Below are 18,502 nucleotides of genomic sequence, written 5' to 3'. Positions count from 1 at the left end.
TTTACTAGTAGCCCCTGGTCTATTAAAACTGATGTGCCGCATTTGAGCCCATTGCTCTCAGTACTTGTGAACCCCTCTGGCTGATGATCTAATAAAGTGCTCTTACTGGACAATCTCTGATCAGCTACTTAAAAAAAGAGACTGGGGGAGGGGGTGGGGAGGAGAAACCGCACAGGCAGTCAGTCCTGGTACTGCCCGGAAGAAGAGAAGAAAGTGGCTAAACCGAAAGGGTTGTCAGCATGATGATCTGTACTGAGGTATTTGCCATGCCTTTTGAGTTTCTGTGTCCCAAATCTCTTGAGCGGTGATCACATTTCTCCCCCTCTTCAGAAGAAATCTTTATTTTAAGTAAAGTTGGATGAGGGATTGGGAATGTCTTTTTGAAATACTAAAATTCACATTAATATGTGTTTCTTAAATTGTGGGTATCGAGAAAGTATATAATCCTGTGTTTCTGTAAAATCCGAAAAGTTTCCCATGCTACAGCCAAAGGTCAAATGGATTTCATCTCTTTTGAATGTTACAGAGCATCTGTGCAGAGTGAATTTGGAGGGAGGGATTCTTTTTTTTGTAATGACCACCTGAAAAATCAGTTCTCAAAACTTTTGAAAGTGTGTGAAAGTAGCATGAAAGCAAAGCGAACCTTAACAAGTTTGTGGGTTTACATTCTGCATCACCTAGCAACCCCTGGATCAGCCAGATCTCTTGTCTCTCCTTAGTTCTGTTTACAGACTATTCAAACGGCCCTTTGAGACCATGAAAGATATTCAGTTTCATCAGTACCATTCTCAAGGAGAAAATAATTAAAGTTAAATGAACAAATATTGCCTGGTGATGGTGTGAACTCCATTCTGATTTTTATGAGGCAACTGTATAGATGATTCAGATTTAACATTGTTATTTGGTATCCAAAGACACCTTGCATTTAACTATGCTAGCAAATACGTATCTACAAACTAACAGAAACAAACAAAAAAAAATCAAAGCTACTTTTAGCTGGACTTAAGCAAAAAAAATTTTTTTTGTGGTGAGGGACTGTTCGTGCCTACCCTTCTGATTGAATTCTTTCGTGTGATTATTGCCCAGGGACATCTGGGTTCACACTGGATCAAAGCAGGGAAGAGCATGTGGGGAACACGATACCTCTCTTAAAACTGATTACCTACCTAGAGAGATCAATCATAAAGAAATGTATTCAGATCATACTACATAAGAGATTATTCATTTTAGTGAGTGGTTTAATTTAATGAATGATTCTAATGCTCCCCAAATATGTCCTGACATTTTCTATTTAAGAACTGTTTGTGTGATTAAATTCACTCATTTTGAAACTTTAGTATTAGTAGAAAAAAAAACATTTTTCCTGTGCTCCCCCCATGAGCATATCTCTGCAAATTCATCTTGGTAACAACCAAACATCATGCTTAGAATATTTTTCAGGTATTGTAGTGAAAGCCCTTGTGAAAATTCTTCCATTATCAATAACAGTTTTCAGATTTTTAGAGTAATATTTTTTTGTAAAAAGAAATACAGAAGAGACATTGTAAAGATAACTAGTGCTGTCGTTTTTGTGGTAGTTCCTTTCAGCCTTTTTTTTCCTTTCCCCTCTGCACATGTTGATGAAACCGAGCTTTGAGCTTGCTTTTAAAATTTGCTATTTTGAATACAAAGGTAAGGTAGTGGATTTTGTTTGTTTTGTTTTTGTTTTTTAGAGTGACAACTTGAAACAATGATAGAAATAATAAACAATTTCTCTTTAGTGGTTTCATCACTAAAATATTAATGTAAGCATTAGTGTAGCCATTTTATCATCTCATTCCATTTGAATCTTTATTCCTTTTTCATGTTGAAATAACTATATATGTGCCTTAACTTGGTATGTCCATTTATAACTGTTAGGGAGGAAGACATCATCACAGTTGGAATATTACATCCCCAAGTCACTTGCAGCTTCACATGGCAGAGAGAGAGTCTTTTATGAAAAGATTTGTGATACAATAGAGATGAATGGAATGTTGAGAGACAAATGCTTCCAGTTTTTCATGTAAAGTGAAAGCAGGGTAGCTATGAAATCTTGTATTCTTATTATTTGTATTTTGTTAGATCTGTAACATCCACAGTACATGGCTAGGTTGCATGAGCTCTTTGTACTTTGTTGACAGTTGACAGACAAAGCAAAATTATTCCGGAAGCAAGGTACTATATACTTAGTTGTGACCCATTATAACCTAAGAATGTAGCTCGCTTTTGAGTCGGATGAATAGGGAGAGTATTTTATAGAATAGGCTTGAATATACTAAGAGTGATTTTTTTTAAGCTACCCATACAGAGGAGATATATGTCCTTCACCGAACTTTTCCCTCCAAAATGTAATTTTCCATATAAAGTCATTTAAAGTGTATTTTCCCCACTTGCTAGCGTGGCAACAGTTTTAACTGTTCTAGTATTGTCCTATAGTGGTAAAATACAATTGCCGGTAATTGTTGGCTTCTGTGCTCACAGTGTAGCAGGAGAAGATAGCTTACATGGGGCTTTTTAACCTACCTCAGGTACATCTTCTGATGTTCAAACTCTGATTGCAAATTAAAATAGCAAGACTATGGTATTGAATTTGATGTGAGGCAAAGTAGACCAAGTTGCTAATTTATCATGTAATATACAATTGCTGAGGTTGAAATTTTTTTCCCTTGTGCTATTCTGTGTGTTTAAATGAGGACGGCAGTTTGCATGTAACCTATCAAAACAGTTTGGGAGTGCTCCATTATCCTTTCAGCAAACTGATGACAGTCTGGTCCTTGCACAAATGATAAGATCAATAAGTTTCAAATAACTTGGATGAAATGACATGACTGTTCATTTAAAGAGATGTCTCACTTAAAAATCTATTTTAATAATATTTAAAATTCTTACATTGACTGACATGACTCTTTCCCACTTCTGTTTGATAATTCTGTTTAAAATATTTTTGTATTAAATTTGGCAAGTAGTTTATATACTTATTTTTTCCTGATTTGCCCTTTGATCTTCTAGTCTGGCAACTCTCTGAGATTTAATAATCATTCTTTGACATGCCAGAATACTGCAGTGTAGAATATTTAACTTTGAAAGCAAATTTATGCTACTGTTAAAACTTTACCTGGAGATCTTACGAGATTTTTCTCCCAGTTTCGGGTGCAAATGTGGGTCATAAAGCAATTTGTTTTTTATAAATATTAATTTATTTATATTTATAATATTTAATATATATTTCTGGACATCCCAAATTACAACATGTCATCCTTCAAAGGCAGCTGTGGGCCCATACTGTGCACTGCCTCTAAGAAGACCTACCCTTTTTTTAAAAAAGGAAAAAGCACTGGGCATAATTCTGTGATTAAAAAAAATGGTTGTCTGCAAGGGAACCCCAGAAATTTACAAATGCCTTTGGATAAAAAGAGAATCTGATATTCTCTGAGAATGTGTACTTAGGAATAAGGTTGACAGATGAGTGTTAATAAAGCTAATAATGATATGATAGATTATGAAAGAGCATGCAGGATGGCAAACCTTGCCCTGTGACCAAGTCCCTATATTCCTGGAGAGCTGTTTGAATTTAGACTAAATTATACATCATGGCAGAACTGAGTCATGAAAATCACGCAAAGACCATATATTCTTCCCTTGTCATTTATTCTGCCATCCATAACTTTATATTAAGTATAACTTTATTAGGAAGAATAAAGAAATTCTCACTTATATTGATCATATTGTTGCTTTTATTTTCCACTCAAAAGCAGTTCTACTTTTAATCTTGATTATTTATCTATTATTATAGTTTACTCCTCCCTCCGTTCTTTCCTCTCTCCCTGGTAGTCTCTGTGTATCTGTGACTGGCCTGGGACTCACTTTGTAGACCAAGTTAGTCTCAAACTCAGAAAGATCCACCTGCCTCTGCCTCCTGAATACTGAAATTAAACGCGTCACCACACCCAGTCTTAGTTCTCCACTTTTTAATGACTCTCCCTGGACAATGACCAGACTATTTTGTGACTAAGTGGTGCTCTTTAAAAAGTGTGTGTGTGTGTGTGTGTGTATACATACATATATATATATATATATATATATAAGTATATATACTTATATATTATACTTATATATATTGTCAGTTATAACTTAACAGTAATCCTCAATCCATTTACTGAACATTTTTTGAGATTATTTTAGGGTTTTTGTTGTTTTGTTTTGCTTTTATCTTTTAAACAATTGTGATAAGCATTGTTTCTGTTTTATAGATGAGGAAACTGAGGTTCAGAGAGAGGTTTGATGACTTACACAAAATTACCTAATAACATGTGAGGGTACGATGCTTAAAAGAGAGTCCATGCCCTAGAGACTAGCAAGAAAACTACTAAACCCTAGCAAGGTTATTCTCCAGGGGCCAACCAGTTAGGAAGGTAAAATAAGGTGCTTAAGGGACAATGTGAACCAGTGTATGTTCTTTGTCCAGTGAGATAATGGGAGAAGTCCCAGTAAGTTGGGAAGTTTTTGTAGAAGAATGAACTTTTCATTAAAACAGTGGGTATTTTTAGGAAGGGATTATGTGACCATGCAGTGTCAAGGTTAAGATAGAGGATAGTGTCAAAAGCAATCCAATGGGATAAGAATTATTTGTTAGGAATGTGAAAGCAGGGATCAGGATGAGGCTGTAAAGATTTGAAAGGAGACCGATGAGTGTGTTACTTGTCTTTGAAGAGATGATATGGGATGGAGAGCCCTGGAGAACTGCATTTGGCCCCTTTTTATAGTGGGTGTGGGAGAGAATGGGGTCAGGATAGCCAAGGCAGAGGCTACTGCAGCAGAGCAGCTTAAGATCAGCATTTTAGTAACTTTGATGGTAACTGGGCTGAAGATGAGAAAGATTAGTGGGATAAAATTGCTAACTGGCTGGTAATAGAAGAGGAGGGTAAGAGCTGCTTTGAATTTTTTCCTGTGAATTTCAGATCCAGGCCTTTTTGCTTTCTCTATGTTTTTGTTTTATTGTTTCTGTTTATTTGAAGAATTTTTTGAAGGCCCCCATGTACCACATTTTTAGATCTGGGTGGGATCTGCATCTGTGAATCCTAAAACTGTAAATATACACAAGTAAATAACAGTTGGTGTTTTAGGTCCAACTATCAAGAATGCCGCAGTTACAAGTGGAAAGTGATCTCTTTTAACTTGTGCAGACAGAAGTCATTTTAGTTGAGATCTCAGAGATATAATTTAGCAATCAAAACTGATCAGTATTTGACACAATTTGTTACACAATGATTTTAAAGAATAGTATTGCTGAAATTAAACAACGGGATAGAGCTTTGTATGTTTAGACAAATGGTTTGTTTTCCTGTTGGACAGGTTGACTTTACTTCTTTCATTTATAAACATGATTAAGCCAGGCAACTGAAAATGTGTTGTCCTTATTCCTATTGGATGTGACAATTTGCATGTAACACGACACAGTAGTAAGATGGCAGACTTCTTACAGTGGTTTTAAAGTGTTTCCTTGAAAAACCCTTTTCTTAGATTGGACTTCCCCGGAAATTATTCAAAACAGATTTCTTCTTCTATTGACTTGTCAACAGATTCTTGAGCTGTACATATTACCCCAAAGGGGGAAATGAAAATGTTTAGTTTTATCATTGTGAATGGTAATTTAAGGTCACCCAGTATTACTGGTAGTTTCATTTGCTTTGTTTCTGTTGCCTTTTACAAGCGAAATTCACTTTGATGATCTTGTAGTGGACAATTTGCCCCATCTTGTAATTTTTTTCAAAGTCCTGGAATATTTTTAACAATATAAATGTTTATTGAAGTAAAACCTGCCATTCTTAACATTTCTTGGGAATAAAGTGTTAGTTGAAATGTACTAGACAATATTGAATTGAAGCAAATCATATATTGAAAATGGCCTGTTTCCCCCATAAAAGAGTTTCATTTAAAATATATCATTTTCATTTAAAATATATCATGTCCAAAAGCTTAATTTTCAAAATAAAACATGAGATATAAAGAGTTACAGGTTTCTACTATTTTCTTCACTGACAGTTCCCTTCACACGGTTATCAGCATACTTAATTTTCATGCATAATAGCACTAGTTTGTGTTGTCATTTGTAAAGGGAGATTAACAGATAGTAAGTACAAACAAACCCAAACAAGCACTGAATAGAAAGGTGACAAAGAAAGAAAGACCTTTAATGTTAATTATAACTAGTAGGAAGTGTAGACAAATTTATTATCTGTTTTCTATATGATTTGAAAGAACGTTTAGTTAGTGATTCTGTCAGAGATAAACTTAGGTTTTTGCTTTTTAAAATAGGTGAAATGACAACTTAACATCTTGTTGGTTGTCAGGTTACTTGGTGAATTGTGAAACAATAATGGAATCAAGTTTTGAAAACGTCTGAAAGGGACAAACTTTTTGAACATTATATTTTAAAGATTAAAAAGCAAATTCCTGGGCTTGGTATTATGTCTATAATTCTAGCACTCAGGGGACAGCCTGGACTGTGTAGCCAGAACTTGTCTCAAAATTATTATTTTTGTTGTTGTTATGAACAATAATTTAATAACCAAGTTGTGTTCAGTACTTAATGATCTCTTGCCTCAAAATAGGATAGTCAGCTAGATGTGAGGACACTTACTTAGATCTCAGCTATTTTAAAGACTAAGGCAGGAAGAATATGAGTTTGACGTCGCCTGGACCACGTAAACAAACCCCCCTCCACCAACCTAAAAATTGAAGGTAGTTGTTACCATATTTACCAAATAAAAAAAAATTTATTTTGTTAAAAGTTAGTGAATTACAGCTTTGGTTGGCAAGACTGTGGAGCTAACTAAAGAGCTTCGGGTCTCAAATATATCCCTTGTCTATACGGAACTGTTATTCTGTTCAGAGCATGCTTTTCTATTTAGACTATAGTTTCCTGAAACTCTGTGCTTGGTACCCCTTTGCCTGTTTACCATAATATTTAGTAAAACTTTAGGCAAATATCAGAAGTTTCGTAAGAATTTGTTTGATATTCTCTATCTGAAAAGTTCAGGTTACAATTTAAAATAGTTAGTTTTGATTCACTGAAACATAGTTGAAAGGTTGGGTTTTTTCCCAAAGGATAGAAAATTGAATTGGGGGGAGGCAGTGAATATATTCAAAACAGTGCACAACTCCCAAAGATCTAATAATAAATTAATTTAGCTTACTGAATGAAGGTAGGAGTGAAATTTCCTTTGAGCATATTATGACTAGATGAATTTTTTATTCTTTAAAGATACCATTTTTTTAGTAAGTTGTACAAATGCACTTTGTTTTGTTTGAAAGCCATAAATGGAGCTGTAAAAACCAATTCTTGGTGATTTCTTTTGAGTTTGTGTGTAGCTACTTTCAAGAAGGGCCTATTCTGGGGAATAAGGGCCAGCACAGCAGTGTGTGAGGGCATCCCTCAGATTTGGAATAATACTACGTGGAAATGCCATGATATGAAGGTTAAAGAATACTAACTTAAGCAACATTCATGTGTATGTGTATACTGCTTTTATCAAGGGGTAAGACAAGCTGCTGAAACTAGCAAAAAGGAATGGAGTTATACAGGTTACTGATCCTTTCTTAGCTCAACCCTAGAGTGACTCTAGCCTCTATTCTTTGTCATGTGTGGATCTTTCTTCCAAAGTTGTCTTTCCTTTCTTTTCCACTAACCAAACTTCTGATCATTCTTCAAGTTGAAAAATTACCATGTCTCTGAATGCCCTGACCCAGAGCCTTATAGGAAGGGACACTGAGATAAGGGGACACGTCTTGCTTACTTACATACCACAGCACCTCACCTTGCTTGGCCCAGCTTTACTGTGCCTCTGTAGTAATACAGTAGCACCAAAGCCCACAAGCCTTAGGGCTCAGTATGAACTTCTGAGATTTGCTCAACTCTATATGTGATAGCTTGTCTTTCTATTGAACAGATAACATTTTATACTAAGTGTAATACTAATTCAAAATGGTAGACATGCTATATTGTATCACCATGAGAAAATTTAAAAGAAAAAAAACAGGGAGAGTAACTAAAGAAGAAAAGGGGTGACAAATCTACAGGGCAGAGAAATAGGCAATGGCTACTTCAAATCTCTGAAAAATAGTGGTTAAAGTTGTCTTTGAAAACATAGGAGCCAGTTTTATGTCTCCAGAGAACACATGTAGAAGAATCTGTTTTAATTTAAAATCACATAATCACTAGCTTTATTAAGCATTTCTTTTATGGCAAGAGAACTTTTAAGTACTTAAAGTGTGTTACATCACTATAGCAGGTCCTATAAGGTATGATACTGTTGTAATACCCTTTTCAAACAGAAGGTAACTAGCATACTTATGTAACTAGGCTATTGGGAAGGTCACTCATTTCTATACACTTGATATAATGGTCTGAACTAAAACTGTTTGGTTTATAGTTTATGTATAATAGTAGTTTTAATTGGGAGATTTTGATGGGGGGGCGTATATCCCTTAAGAAAAGGGAGAATATTTCATGGGAATCACTTTTTTTTAAGATTTAATTTTTTATGTGTGGGAGTATAGTTTGCCTGCATGTATGTAAATATATAATGTATGTGTGTAGTGCCAAGAGGCCAAAAGCAGATGTTAGATCCCTGGAACTGGAGTTTACAGATGGTCATGAGCTCCCATTTGGGTACTGGAATCAAAACTGTGGTCTCTGGAAGAAGTCACTGTGCCTCACCATTGGACCATCTCTCCAAACCTATGTTTTTCCTAATTTTTAAGTTTGGGGCATACATCTAATTAGCTTGTCCAAAGAAGTGAGTTAACTAAACTATTCTGCAATCTCTAAGGAAGATTGAAATAAATCCTTGATAACAGAAGGGTTTATTAGTTTCGGTGTTGAGTGGTGATTATAATGACAGATTTTTCTCCCTTTTCTCTCTAGTGCTGGTTGATATGTGAGGAGCCAACATGTCGCAGTCGCACTCGACGTCTTCCCCTTCATTTCTCCCGAAATGGGCCTCTTTGTCCGACCTGCATGAAAGCTGTACTTAGACCAGAGGTAACTATCGCCTAATGGCTTTCTCCCCTCTGTGGCATTAAGTTGTTTATCAATATCTGCATAGATCATTGGTTCTTAAGCAAGACTTAGTATATTCACCTGAGGGATAGTGCATACTGCCATTAGTGACTCCCAACTGGGGAACATGGAGTATGAAAACTCCTCTCTGGTAATTAAGATGGCTTGCCTCTTATGCCCCCGTTGAGTACCTTCAATCCAACAGCAGTTTCCAAACTGGTGAACAGAATGTTTGCAGGTCTTTTGAGCAGAAAGTGTCTTATGATTAATTACTATGTATTACTAAGCTATTAACCAAACTTAAACTAGCTTCTATAAATCATATAGGAACTTGTAGTGGGCTAACACACAGTTCACTTAAAGAGAATGTGCTATATTTTTAAACTTTATATAGGCTTTTGCAAGGGGTTTTGCTGAGAAGGGGAATACAAATGCAACATTCTATCCCTAACTTTTGATGTAAAATCTTTTCTATGAAAAAGGTGATACACAGTCTAATTTTAGGAAAGTATTTTGTTGTATTGTCTATTTCTCTGTTCTTTTACATATCTTTGTGTAATTTTGACTGCAGTCACAATGAAGATGTGCTTTATAGTTATCAAGCGTATTTCTGTGTAGCTACTTCATTCATTACATGCAATTTAACCATACTTCTCACTGTTAGGCTACTTTTCAATAGCTCTATACTGAAAATTTATGAGTATTTTCCCACTTAAATGATTATTTTTCTTTATCTCAATTGTTTCATAAGGGTGGTGTATTATTTAAGTGTCTAAGTAAATATAGTAGTGTTTTATATTGCTACATAGCTTTCCTGATGGCTATCCAAGTTTTTACTGTATACAAATACCTTGTGAATATACTGGGTATAGCAGCCTTTTACACATTTGGACATTACCAATAACTTATCTATAAATAACTGGATAAACATTAAATGTTCCTTTCCTTACTTTCTAAAACTTTGATAATTATATAGGTTTTTTTTAAAAATGTAGACCATGTGATAATTAGCTGTCCTGGTGAATTATTTTTACATCAGCCTCAAGGCTTACATCAACAGGTATAAAAACAGAACAAAGGTGTATGGATGTAGGGTGTCTCATTAATCTAGTTGTAAGTTCTATAGTGGGTCTCAACCTTCCTAATGAAATGACCCTTTAATACAGTTCATGTTGTGGTGACCCCCTAACCATAACATTATTTTGTTGCTACTTTATAACTATAATTTTGCTACTGTTATGAATTGTAATATCTGTTATGCAGAATATTTGATGCGATCAAGGATTCGTGACCCACAGGTTGAGAACCACTGCTCTAGGAGAATCATTTTGCTTCATGAGTTGATTTTGCCTTTGAGACTTAACTCATCAATTTAAGTTTAATGAAAATTGAATTGTTTTGTAGAAAGTCTTTTATTCTTCAAGTCATGGTGAAAGAAGGGAAGAAGAAATACGTAGCTATAGAATTATTAAGTTTCTTATAAACATTGATGGTAATGTTGGTGTAGTTTAATACCATCTTAAGCTTTTTTGTCCTTTTTAATGAATGATACAATACAAGCATTTCAAAGTGACTTCCTTTTTACTTTATATCCTATCCTTCCCCCAAACTATGGCATTTTAGTTAGATATTTACTACAGGCTAAGCTACCTATCCCCAGGAGAAGCTTTGCTAGACTGGCTGCTCAGACATGACTTTGGAATTCACTGTTTCAGAGCACTCTGCTTAGTGAAATTGCCCTTAGTCTTTCCTAACAGGAGGTTTGAAGGACTCAGCTCATTTTTCTGTACTTCATTTGAATTGCTAGTGATGAGTTTGGAAAGTAATATTTATGAGGTTTCTGAGCTTTTCTACTAGGAATAAAAATATTAATCTTTTCAGAGACACCTGAGAAATCGCTGTACAATGAGCAGCATCACTTTAGTTTCTGTAGTTTTTTTCAAAGTATCTGTTTTACAAGATTATACACATCTTACCAGGTGTGGTGGCATACCTTTAATTCCAGCCCATAGGAAACAGAGACAGGCAGATCTTTGAGTTCTAGTCTACAGAGCAAATACCAAGATAGCCAGCCAGGACTACATAGAGATACCCTGTCTCAAAACGTTTGCCCTTTTTTTAAAAAGGAAAGAAAGAAAAGATTATTAGCTCTCAGTTGCTGAGTTTCAACTATATCTTTTATTTAATAATTTTACCAGGTGTAGTCCTGCATTACAGCTGAAAGACTTTTTCTGTCCCATCTGGTTCTGTTGGAATAGTTTCTCTCCTGCCCACAGGTCCCCACTCAGAGACTTAATTATAATTGCTTTGCTAATGGCTCGGGCTTCTTACTGGTTAGCTCTTACATATAAATTAACCCATTTCTAATAATCTGTGTGTTGCCATGTGTTCCGTGCCTTGCTGGTAATGCTCTGGCATCTTACTCCTCTGGCCGCTGCTAGCACCTCTCCAACTCCTCCTCCTTTCTCTGCTTAAATTTCCCACCTAGCTATATTCTGCCCTACTATAGGCTAAAACAGCTTCTTTATTAGCCAATGGTAATAAAACATTCACAGAATACAGAGGGGAATCCTACATCACTGCATGCTTATAATTCTAGCATAGTCTGAGACAGGACTATCATTATTAAAGCCATTTTACTATGAGGATCCCATCTCAAAAAGTTTTATTAAACACCTACTACATCCTGTAAAGTTTGCTCAGTGTTTGGGGCAAAATTTATAAATGTTCTACATTTTCTTACTTCTAAACAGATGAATGGATAAAGAAAATATGGTATGTCTTCACAATGAGGTTTTATTTAGCCATACAGAAGAATGAAATAATGTAATTTGTTATGAAAACATGTGGATGGTGTGGGAGGTCCTTCTGTCTATGTGTTGCTTTTGTTGATTAATGAATAAAGAACTGCTTTGAGCCTTTGGTAAGGGCAGAACAGAACTAGGCGGGAAAAGCTAGAGCGAATGCTGGGAAAAAGAAGGGCGGAGTCAGAGAGAAGCCATGAAGCTGCTAGAGACAGATGCTGGGAACTTTAGCTGGTAAGCCACTGTCATGTGACGATACACAGATTAATAGAAATGGGTTAAATTAAGATGTAAGAGTTAGCCAATAAGAAGCTAGAGCTAATGGGCCAAGTAGTGTTTTAAATAATATAGTTTCTGTGTGATTATTTTGGGTCTAAGCTAGCTGGGCGGCCAGGAACTAATGAGCGGCCTTCTCCAACAGATTGGCACGCCAACATGGTTAACTATATCCACATAAAACCAGAGAGGGCTTGAAAAGAAATTCTAGATACTAAAAAACAAACTTTAACCGCATTTTTTTTCCAAATGGGCTTTGCTTGAGGCAACATGCCACAATTCCTTTAAGGGAGGTCTTACTGATTCAGTGGTAGCAGCTGTATGATTTCAAAATGGCAGCTTCCTGGCCATGGGCCATGCTGTTAGCACAAACTGACTCTTTCAGGAAACTGAGCATTTGGATGGGGTTTGTGAGCAGAGTGTCACAGTTTGTTTGGTGGCTATATTGACCTTCTCAGAGGCGCAAGTAGCTAGGCCATTCTGGACTGGCGGGGGTAAGCAGGAAGTACCGTATATACCCTAATGATGGCACATCTTAAGTTTTAAGAAGTGCGGTGCTTTGGGAGCACATTCAGCTCCTTCAGCCTGTGGAGCTGGAGATTATCATGTTAAATGAAACAATACAAATTTAGAAAGACAAATATTTTATATTTCCCATATATGGACTCTTGTTTTAAGAAATTACCACAGAGAGTGAACAGGGAGCATCTGTATAATTTAATTACATTGTAAGTATGCATGAAAATGTCACAATAAAATCCATTATTTTATACACGTACTACTAGGAAGTTAGAAACCAGTTTAACATAGATTGTATAAAATTGTTACCTATGGGCAAAAAAATGTCATTTATAAATTGAACAAATCACAATCTATTCCTAGTACCAGGCTAGTGGAAACTTCAGATAGGCTCAAGTTTGTGGTAAAACACTAGCTGTTTAATTTGCCTGTCTCTTCCTCACCTAATAAATCTTTCACTTAGTCCTGGGTTGTAGTTCACTTGAGCACTTCTAGAGTTGACTTGGAATATGCCAGCTGTCTCTCCTTAAGACTCTTGATTGCCTGAGTAATGAGCAAATAAAAACTCGGACAGTGTTGTTCCCAGGGCTTTGGATATGTCCTTTCTCTCTTCTTGGGTACATTAAAATATATTTTCTGTACCCTAAAATTTCTTTGGCCTTATGGTAATTTAATGGTATACAAGTTGCTGCTTATTTAAAATACTGTGATTCTTCTTTACCTTAAATGACTTTAAATTCAGAAGTTAAGTTTCACACATATTTATAGTACTAAATAATAAGATCTTCATCCTTTGTCCTGGTGACAGAACTTGAGTTCATCTAAATTAGATGGTAAGTATTTTAATAAGGACACGGTACTTTTCTTTTTAACATGGCCAATGTACATGGATAGGGACTGAACCACAGGAAATTCTGTGTTACATAATTCATCTCCTTGGGTAATGGTAGTAATATATGATAAAAATGAACAGCTCCTAGGGCAGAATTACTATAGTAGAGCTCTTTATTCAATTGTTTTTTTAACTAAATTTTCTTGAAGGCTACTCCTAAGGGAACGATTGATGTGACCTTTGTTTCTACTTTGGGACAGTCCTCAGGTTTCTCACATTTACCCTCTGTTGTCAAATTACTAAAATTCTTTCTGTCACCATCAGTATCATTAAAAAAAAACTTCTGTTCTTCAAAGAAGAGGGGAAATTGTGAACTCAAGGCCATCATATGGTTATGACTTCAAAACGGCTATGCTTAAAAAAGTTATTGGTTTGATGAGTAATAAGTGCATAAAAATGTTGCCAAGCTACTTGGGCAGTGTTTTATTCCTATGTAAGAAAAATGTAGGAAAATATTAGCTATTATTCATGAAATAGGCAGGGAGGAGAGGACCTTCAAGCTTATAGGGAAATCTGATACATTGTCACCAAGGCATTATTGGTGTTTCAGTAGAGAAAGGTTTTACTGTGACCGGCATTTTAGAGTTCTGTAGTTTTGGTGACTTAAACAAGGAGATTTCTGGATTTTTTATATAGCTTTCTAGTACCAAGTGAGTACTCAACCTTTTTTTTCAATGTATTTTTTTTTTCTATTAAGACAAAGTTAAAATAACATAAAATTAACCATTTAAAGATAAACAATGCCATGGGGACCTTGGGAGAGGGTTAAAGTAGAGAGGTGAGGCAGGGAGAGGAGCAGAGCTCAATAAAAAAGATAAACAATACATTTCCATTTAGTATGTTCATGTGTTATTACTGCCATGTCTGTCTAATTCCAACCCTTTTATCACCCCAGTAGTAAATGTTATACCTATTCTACATCCTCCTCTTCTAACTAACTATAGTAAACTGTCTGCTTTCAGTCTCAGCCATTTGCTGAAGATTTCATAGACGTGAAATCAGGTGATGTCATCCTTTGTGTCTGGCTTCTTTCACTAAACATATTGTTTATTTTTATATCATGTATGAATTTTCATTCATTTTTGATAGCCAAATAATATTTAATCAAACCCAGATGGAATGTTCATCCATTCATTTGTTGATGAACATTTTGATGTATTTTCAAATATTTTATTAAATAAAAAGGTCTTATATGTTGCCTGAGTTGTGACACTTACCTCACTTACTAGTCTTATTTCCAAGAGAAGTATTACATGAATCTAGACCTATCCTCCTGTCCTTACTCAGCACTTATATGTTCATTCTTAGAGTTTGTATCCAAGGAGTTCAAAACAATATACAGCATTTGAAGTACTATTGCTGGAATCGATACAGGAAGAATAAACCTGCCATTACCACCTTTTCTAGATACATCCGTTTGGGTTGTATTAACCCTCTTAAACTTTCCACTGTTAGATTGTGTCCTGTGATGTTTTCCTGGACTCATGGCTTATTAGTAGTAGACCTCAATGTATAACTCTTAACTGGTGGTGTATTAACAAAGTACCACAAACCAGATGGCTTAAAATGGGTGACATTGGGATAGGAGTATATAACTCATTGGGTAGAATGCTTGCTTTGCAAATGCAAGATCATGGGTTGGCAATTCCTGGTACCACAAAATAGAAATCTCAAAAATGTATTACCTCATCATGCTAGATGTCATGTATAAAGTATGAGTGTCATCACAGCCATCCTCCTAAACTTTCCTCTTCTAGCATTTGCTAACTTTTGATGTCCCTTGGCTCTGCACATATTTTATTCTAATCTCTGCTTCTTTTGCAAAACGATCACCTTCACTCTACATGTCAATTGTCTCTTTTCTTTTCATAAGGACACCATTCATACTGTTTAAAGGCCCCACTAATTCACTCCAATTTCACCCTAACTTGACTTTTTTTCTTCCAAAACCATAGTTTAAAATAAAGATTGTTTGTGGATAATTGAGCTTAGCACTTCAGCATATGTTTTTGAGGGATATATTTTTACCTGTAACAATTAGAAATTATACTGGGATATATTTTTGCCTCTAATACTTATGAATTGTATTGAGCTGAAGGTAATGAATATCAAAACTAACATTGTCTTAAAAAGAACAGACATTTAATTCCCAATCTAAGACTGCATATTTTTAAACACATAACAGAAATTCAGTTATGAACTATTTCTGATTCTCCTGTCTTCCATCCCTTCATCATCTGTCAACAGCAGCACCAAGTTGTTATTCTGAAAGTCACAGCACAGTTCAATGAGGCTGTATAGACTTGTTCAAGACATCACAGGGTAGAATAGTGAAGAAAAGACTGACGAGTCGAAAGAGTATACCCCTCTTGGGGCTGGAGAGATGCTCAGTGGTTAAGAGCTTACTACTCTTCCAAAGACCCTAGTTCAAATAATTTTTCACATTTTCTCATAATTTAATTATATTTGTTCCTCTAAATGCTGTAAAATAAAAGGAAAATAATTGGAGAAAATTAATTGTCTCATTTTAGTATGGTCACAAATATATTTATGAGTTTTTTATATGTTAAAAGTATATTACAACCTAATAAAATAAACTTTCATGAAATCAAAAAAAAAAAAAAGACCCTAGTTCAGTTCTTAGCACAAATATCAAACAGCTTACTACTGCCTGTAACTGTAGCTCCAAGAGATCTGACATACTCTTCTGGTCTCTGTTTTTACCTGAAACAAACTATATACATACATACATACATACATACATACATACATCTTTTTTAAAAATGTGTTTTCTTTACATGTTATTTCTTTAAGCAACTTTGTTGGAGTCCTGCACAGCATACCCATTTATATATCATGGGCCAAAAATTAGCCACAGAGATTAATAGCTTTTTGTTACTAAAGAGGAAGAGAAGACTGGGTATTGGAGACCAACCAGCACCGTGTTTAACAAAAACCTAACAAATGTTATAAAGTCCTTGCTTTGCAAGATCTCTCAGCCAATCATTATCCCATTGTGGATAGTATGGATCTTAGTTCTGCTTTCGATAAAGTGTTTTGCCTTCAAGAGTTCTGATGTTGTGAATAGTTTCCTTTCTTTTATCTTTTCTAAAATATTGATTAACATGTTGAAGTAGAGAGACACCTTCTTCCTGGTAGACACTGCACCATTTTCATCAGCATCCTTTGTGTAGAAATTTTCTACCAGTTGCTAATTATATTTGCTTTTAACTTGTAATTGTCCTCAAGGATTATGCCCAAAGGTTTCTTCCAAGGCAAATTCACATCATTTTGATGAGCTGCTGATGCTGTCATAGTTTTATAATTATGTTGGCCCTTAGACAGAGAAATTATGGAATCTGCCCCCTTTGACTGGTCATTTCAGCAAAAATGAGTCTTTTTCTTCATTTTATTCTATAATCAAGTTGCTCTAGAGGATGAATAACACACACACACACACACACACACACACACACACATACAGCTTTCCTAAACTGTGACTATATAATGATCCTGTTCACGGGGTATCTAAATATCTACATTTAGCATTAAGTTGTATAATGTGGTGTACTTTGTTGATAATTGTTAACTAGTTAGAACTACCAAAGTAGACATCCATAAAAAGAAAAAAAAACCCTACTATGGAAACTTATATGAGGAATTGTGATCACTCATACTGGAAAGAAATGGAAGCTCACCCTTTCAACAAAGTAGAAGATCCAGACCCTGCTTCAAATAGACCTGTATTCTAATGGGGATGTAGACCCTGCTTCTAATAGGCCTGTATTCTAATGTGGGAGGTAGGAAAATCCAAATTACCCAGATACCAGTGGTCAAAGTGAAAAGGAAACAGAAACAGCTTTGTGATATTAGAGCTTCCAATCAATAAGGTGGAAAAGATAATGGAGTGGTGAAGGAAGACACCATTTGACTAGAGCATTGGTTCTCAACTGGGGCACATTCCCCCTCTTGACCCCAGTACATTTTGAGTGGTCATACTCAGGGTGGGTCTGACTGCTTTAAGCATCTATAAAAGGTGTAGAGGTAAAAGGATGCTGCTAAACCTCTGTTGCTTAGGGCAGCCCCCAGTGCTAAGAATGGTTGCATAGTTCGATGAGTCAATAATGCCAAGGTTGAGAATCTTTAGAAACATTAATGTTAAGTGTGTCAAACCCAGAGATGACTGATGGTACAATTTGAAGACAGAATTTTTAAATTTTATTATTTTATGGATATAGATATTTTGCCTGTATGTCTGTCAGTGTACCATGTACATACCTGGCGCCCATGGAGGCCAGAAGAGGGCATCAGATCCTCTGGAACTGGAGTTATAGACAGTTGTAACCTACCTTCTGAGTGCTAGGAGTTAAACCTTTGTCCTCTGGAAGAGCATCCAGTTCTCTTAACTGCTGAGCCATGTCTCTAGCCTCTTAAGACAGATTTTAAAAGGGTGCCTTAGATAGAGGTATAGTTCAAGGTCATTCTGCGCCATATGAGACCCTGTCTCAAAACATTAGTTAATTGTCCTTTTGGAGCCGATGGCAACTGGCATAGATGCTCCTTCATTGATTGGCTTCCAAGAATGTAGATTTTCAAAACTGTTAGAGGATACAGGCATGTAGAAGATGAGAAGTTATGAATTTGGGCCACCTTACTGTGAAAGGGCATTGACCAGGTTATGAAGACAAGAAACTAAGGAGCCCATATGTGTGGGGTGCTTACTATGCTCTTGAGTATGGAAAAGTTTGAAGATATATGTGTTGGAATTTTGGGAAGTATCTAGGAGATGAATACAAGTGTCATGTTTCATAGGGGCAGGGGAAAATAGATGATTTAGGAGCCAAGATGTTATTGAGTGATAAGGGTCATTGCTGATAAATTATGATTAGAGAAGCTCCCTGTTACTTAAGTATAAGCAGGGCCATAGAC

At 35.7% G+C, this 18,502-nt stretch overlaps 1 protein-coding gene across 2 annotated transcripts in view; it reads left to right on the top strand.

Moving 5' to 3' along the window:
* The window catches only part of Pola1 (DNA polymerase alpha 1, catalytic subunit), a 329,844-nt gene that overhangs the window by 207,532 nt on the left and 103,810 nt on the right, over positions 1-18,502 (top strand). For both annotated transcript variants that reach the window (XM_057760368.1, XM_057760369.1), the window contains one exon: positions 8,948-9,064. In XM_057760368.1, coding sequence (XP_057616351.1) covers positions 8,948-9,064 — 117 coding nt within the window. The remainder of the gene's footprint in view (positions 1-8,947; positions 9,065-18,502) is intronic.

The sequence above is a fragment of the Chionomys nivalis genome, chromosome X, assembly GCF_950005125.1.
Source record: "Chionomys nivalis chromosome X, mChiNiv1.1, whole genome shotgun sequence".
Classification (NCBI taxonomy): domain Eukaryota; kingdom Metazoa; phylum Chordata; class Mammalia; order Rodentia; family Cricetidae; genus Chionomys; species Chionomys nivalis.
This window is presented reverse-complemented; position numbering and strand designations above follow the sequence as displayed.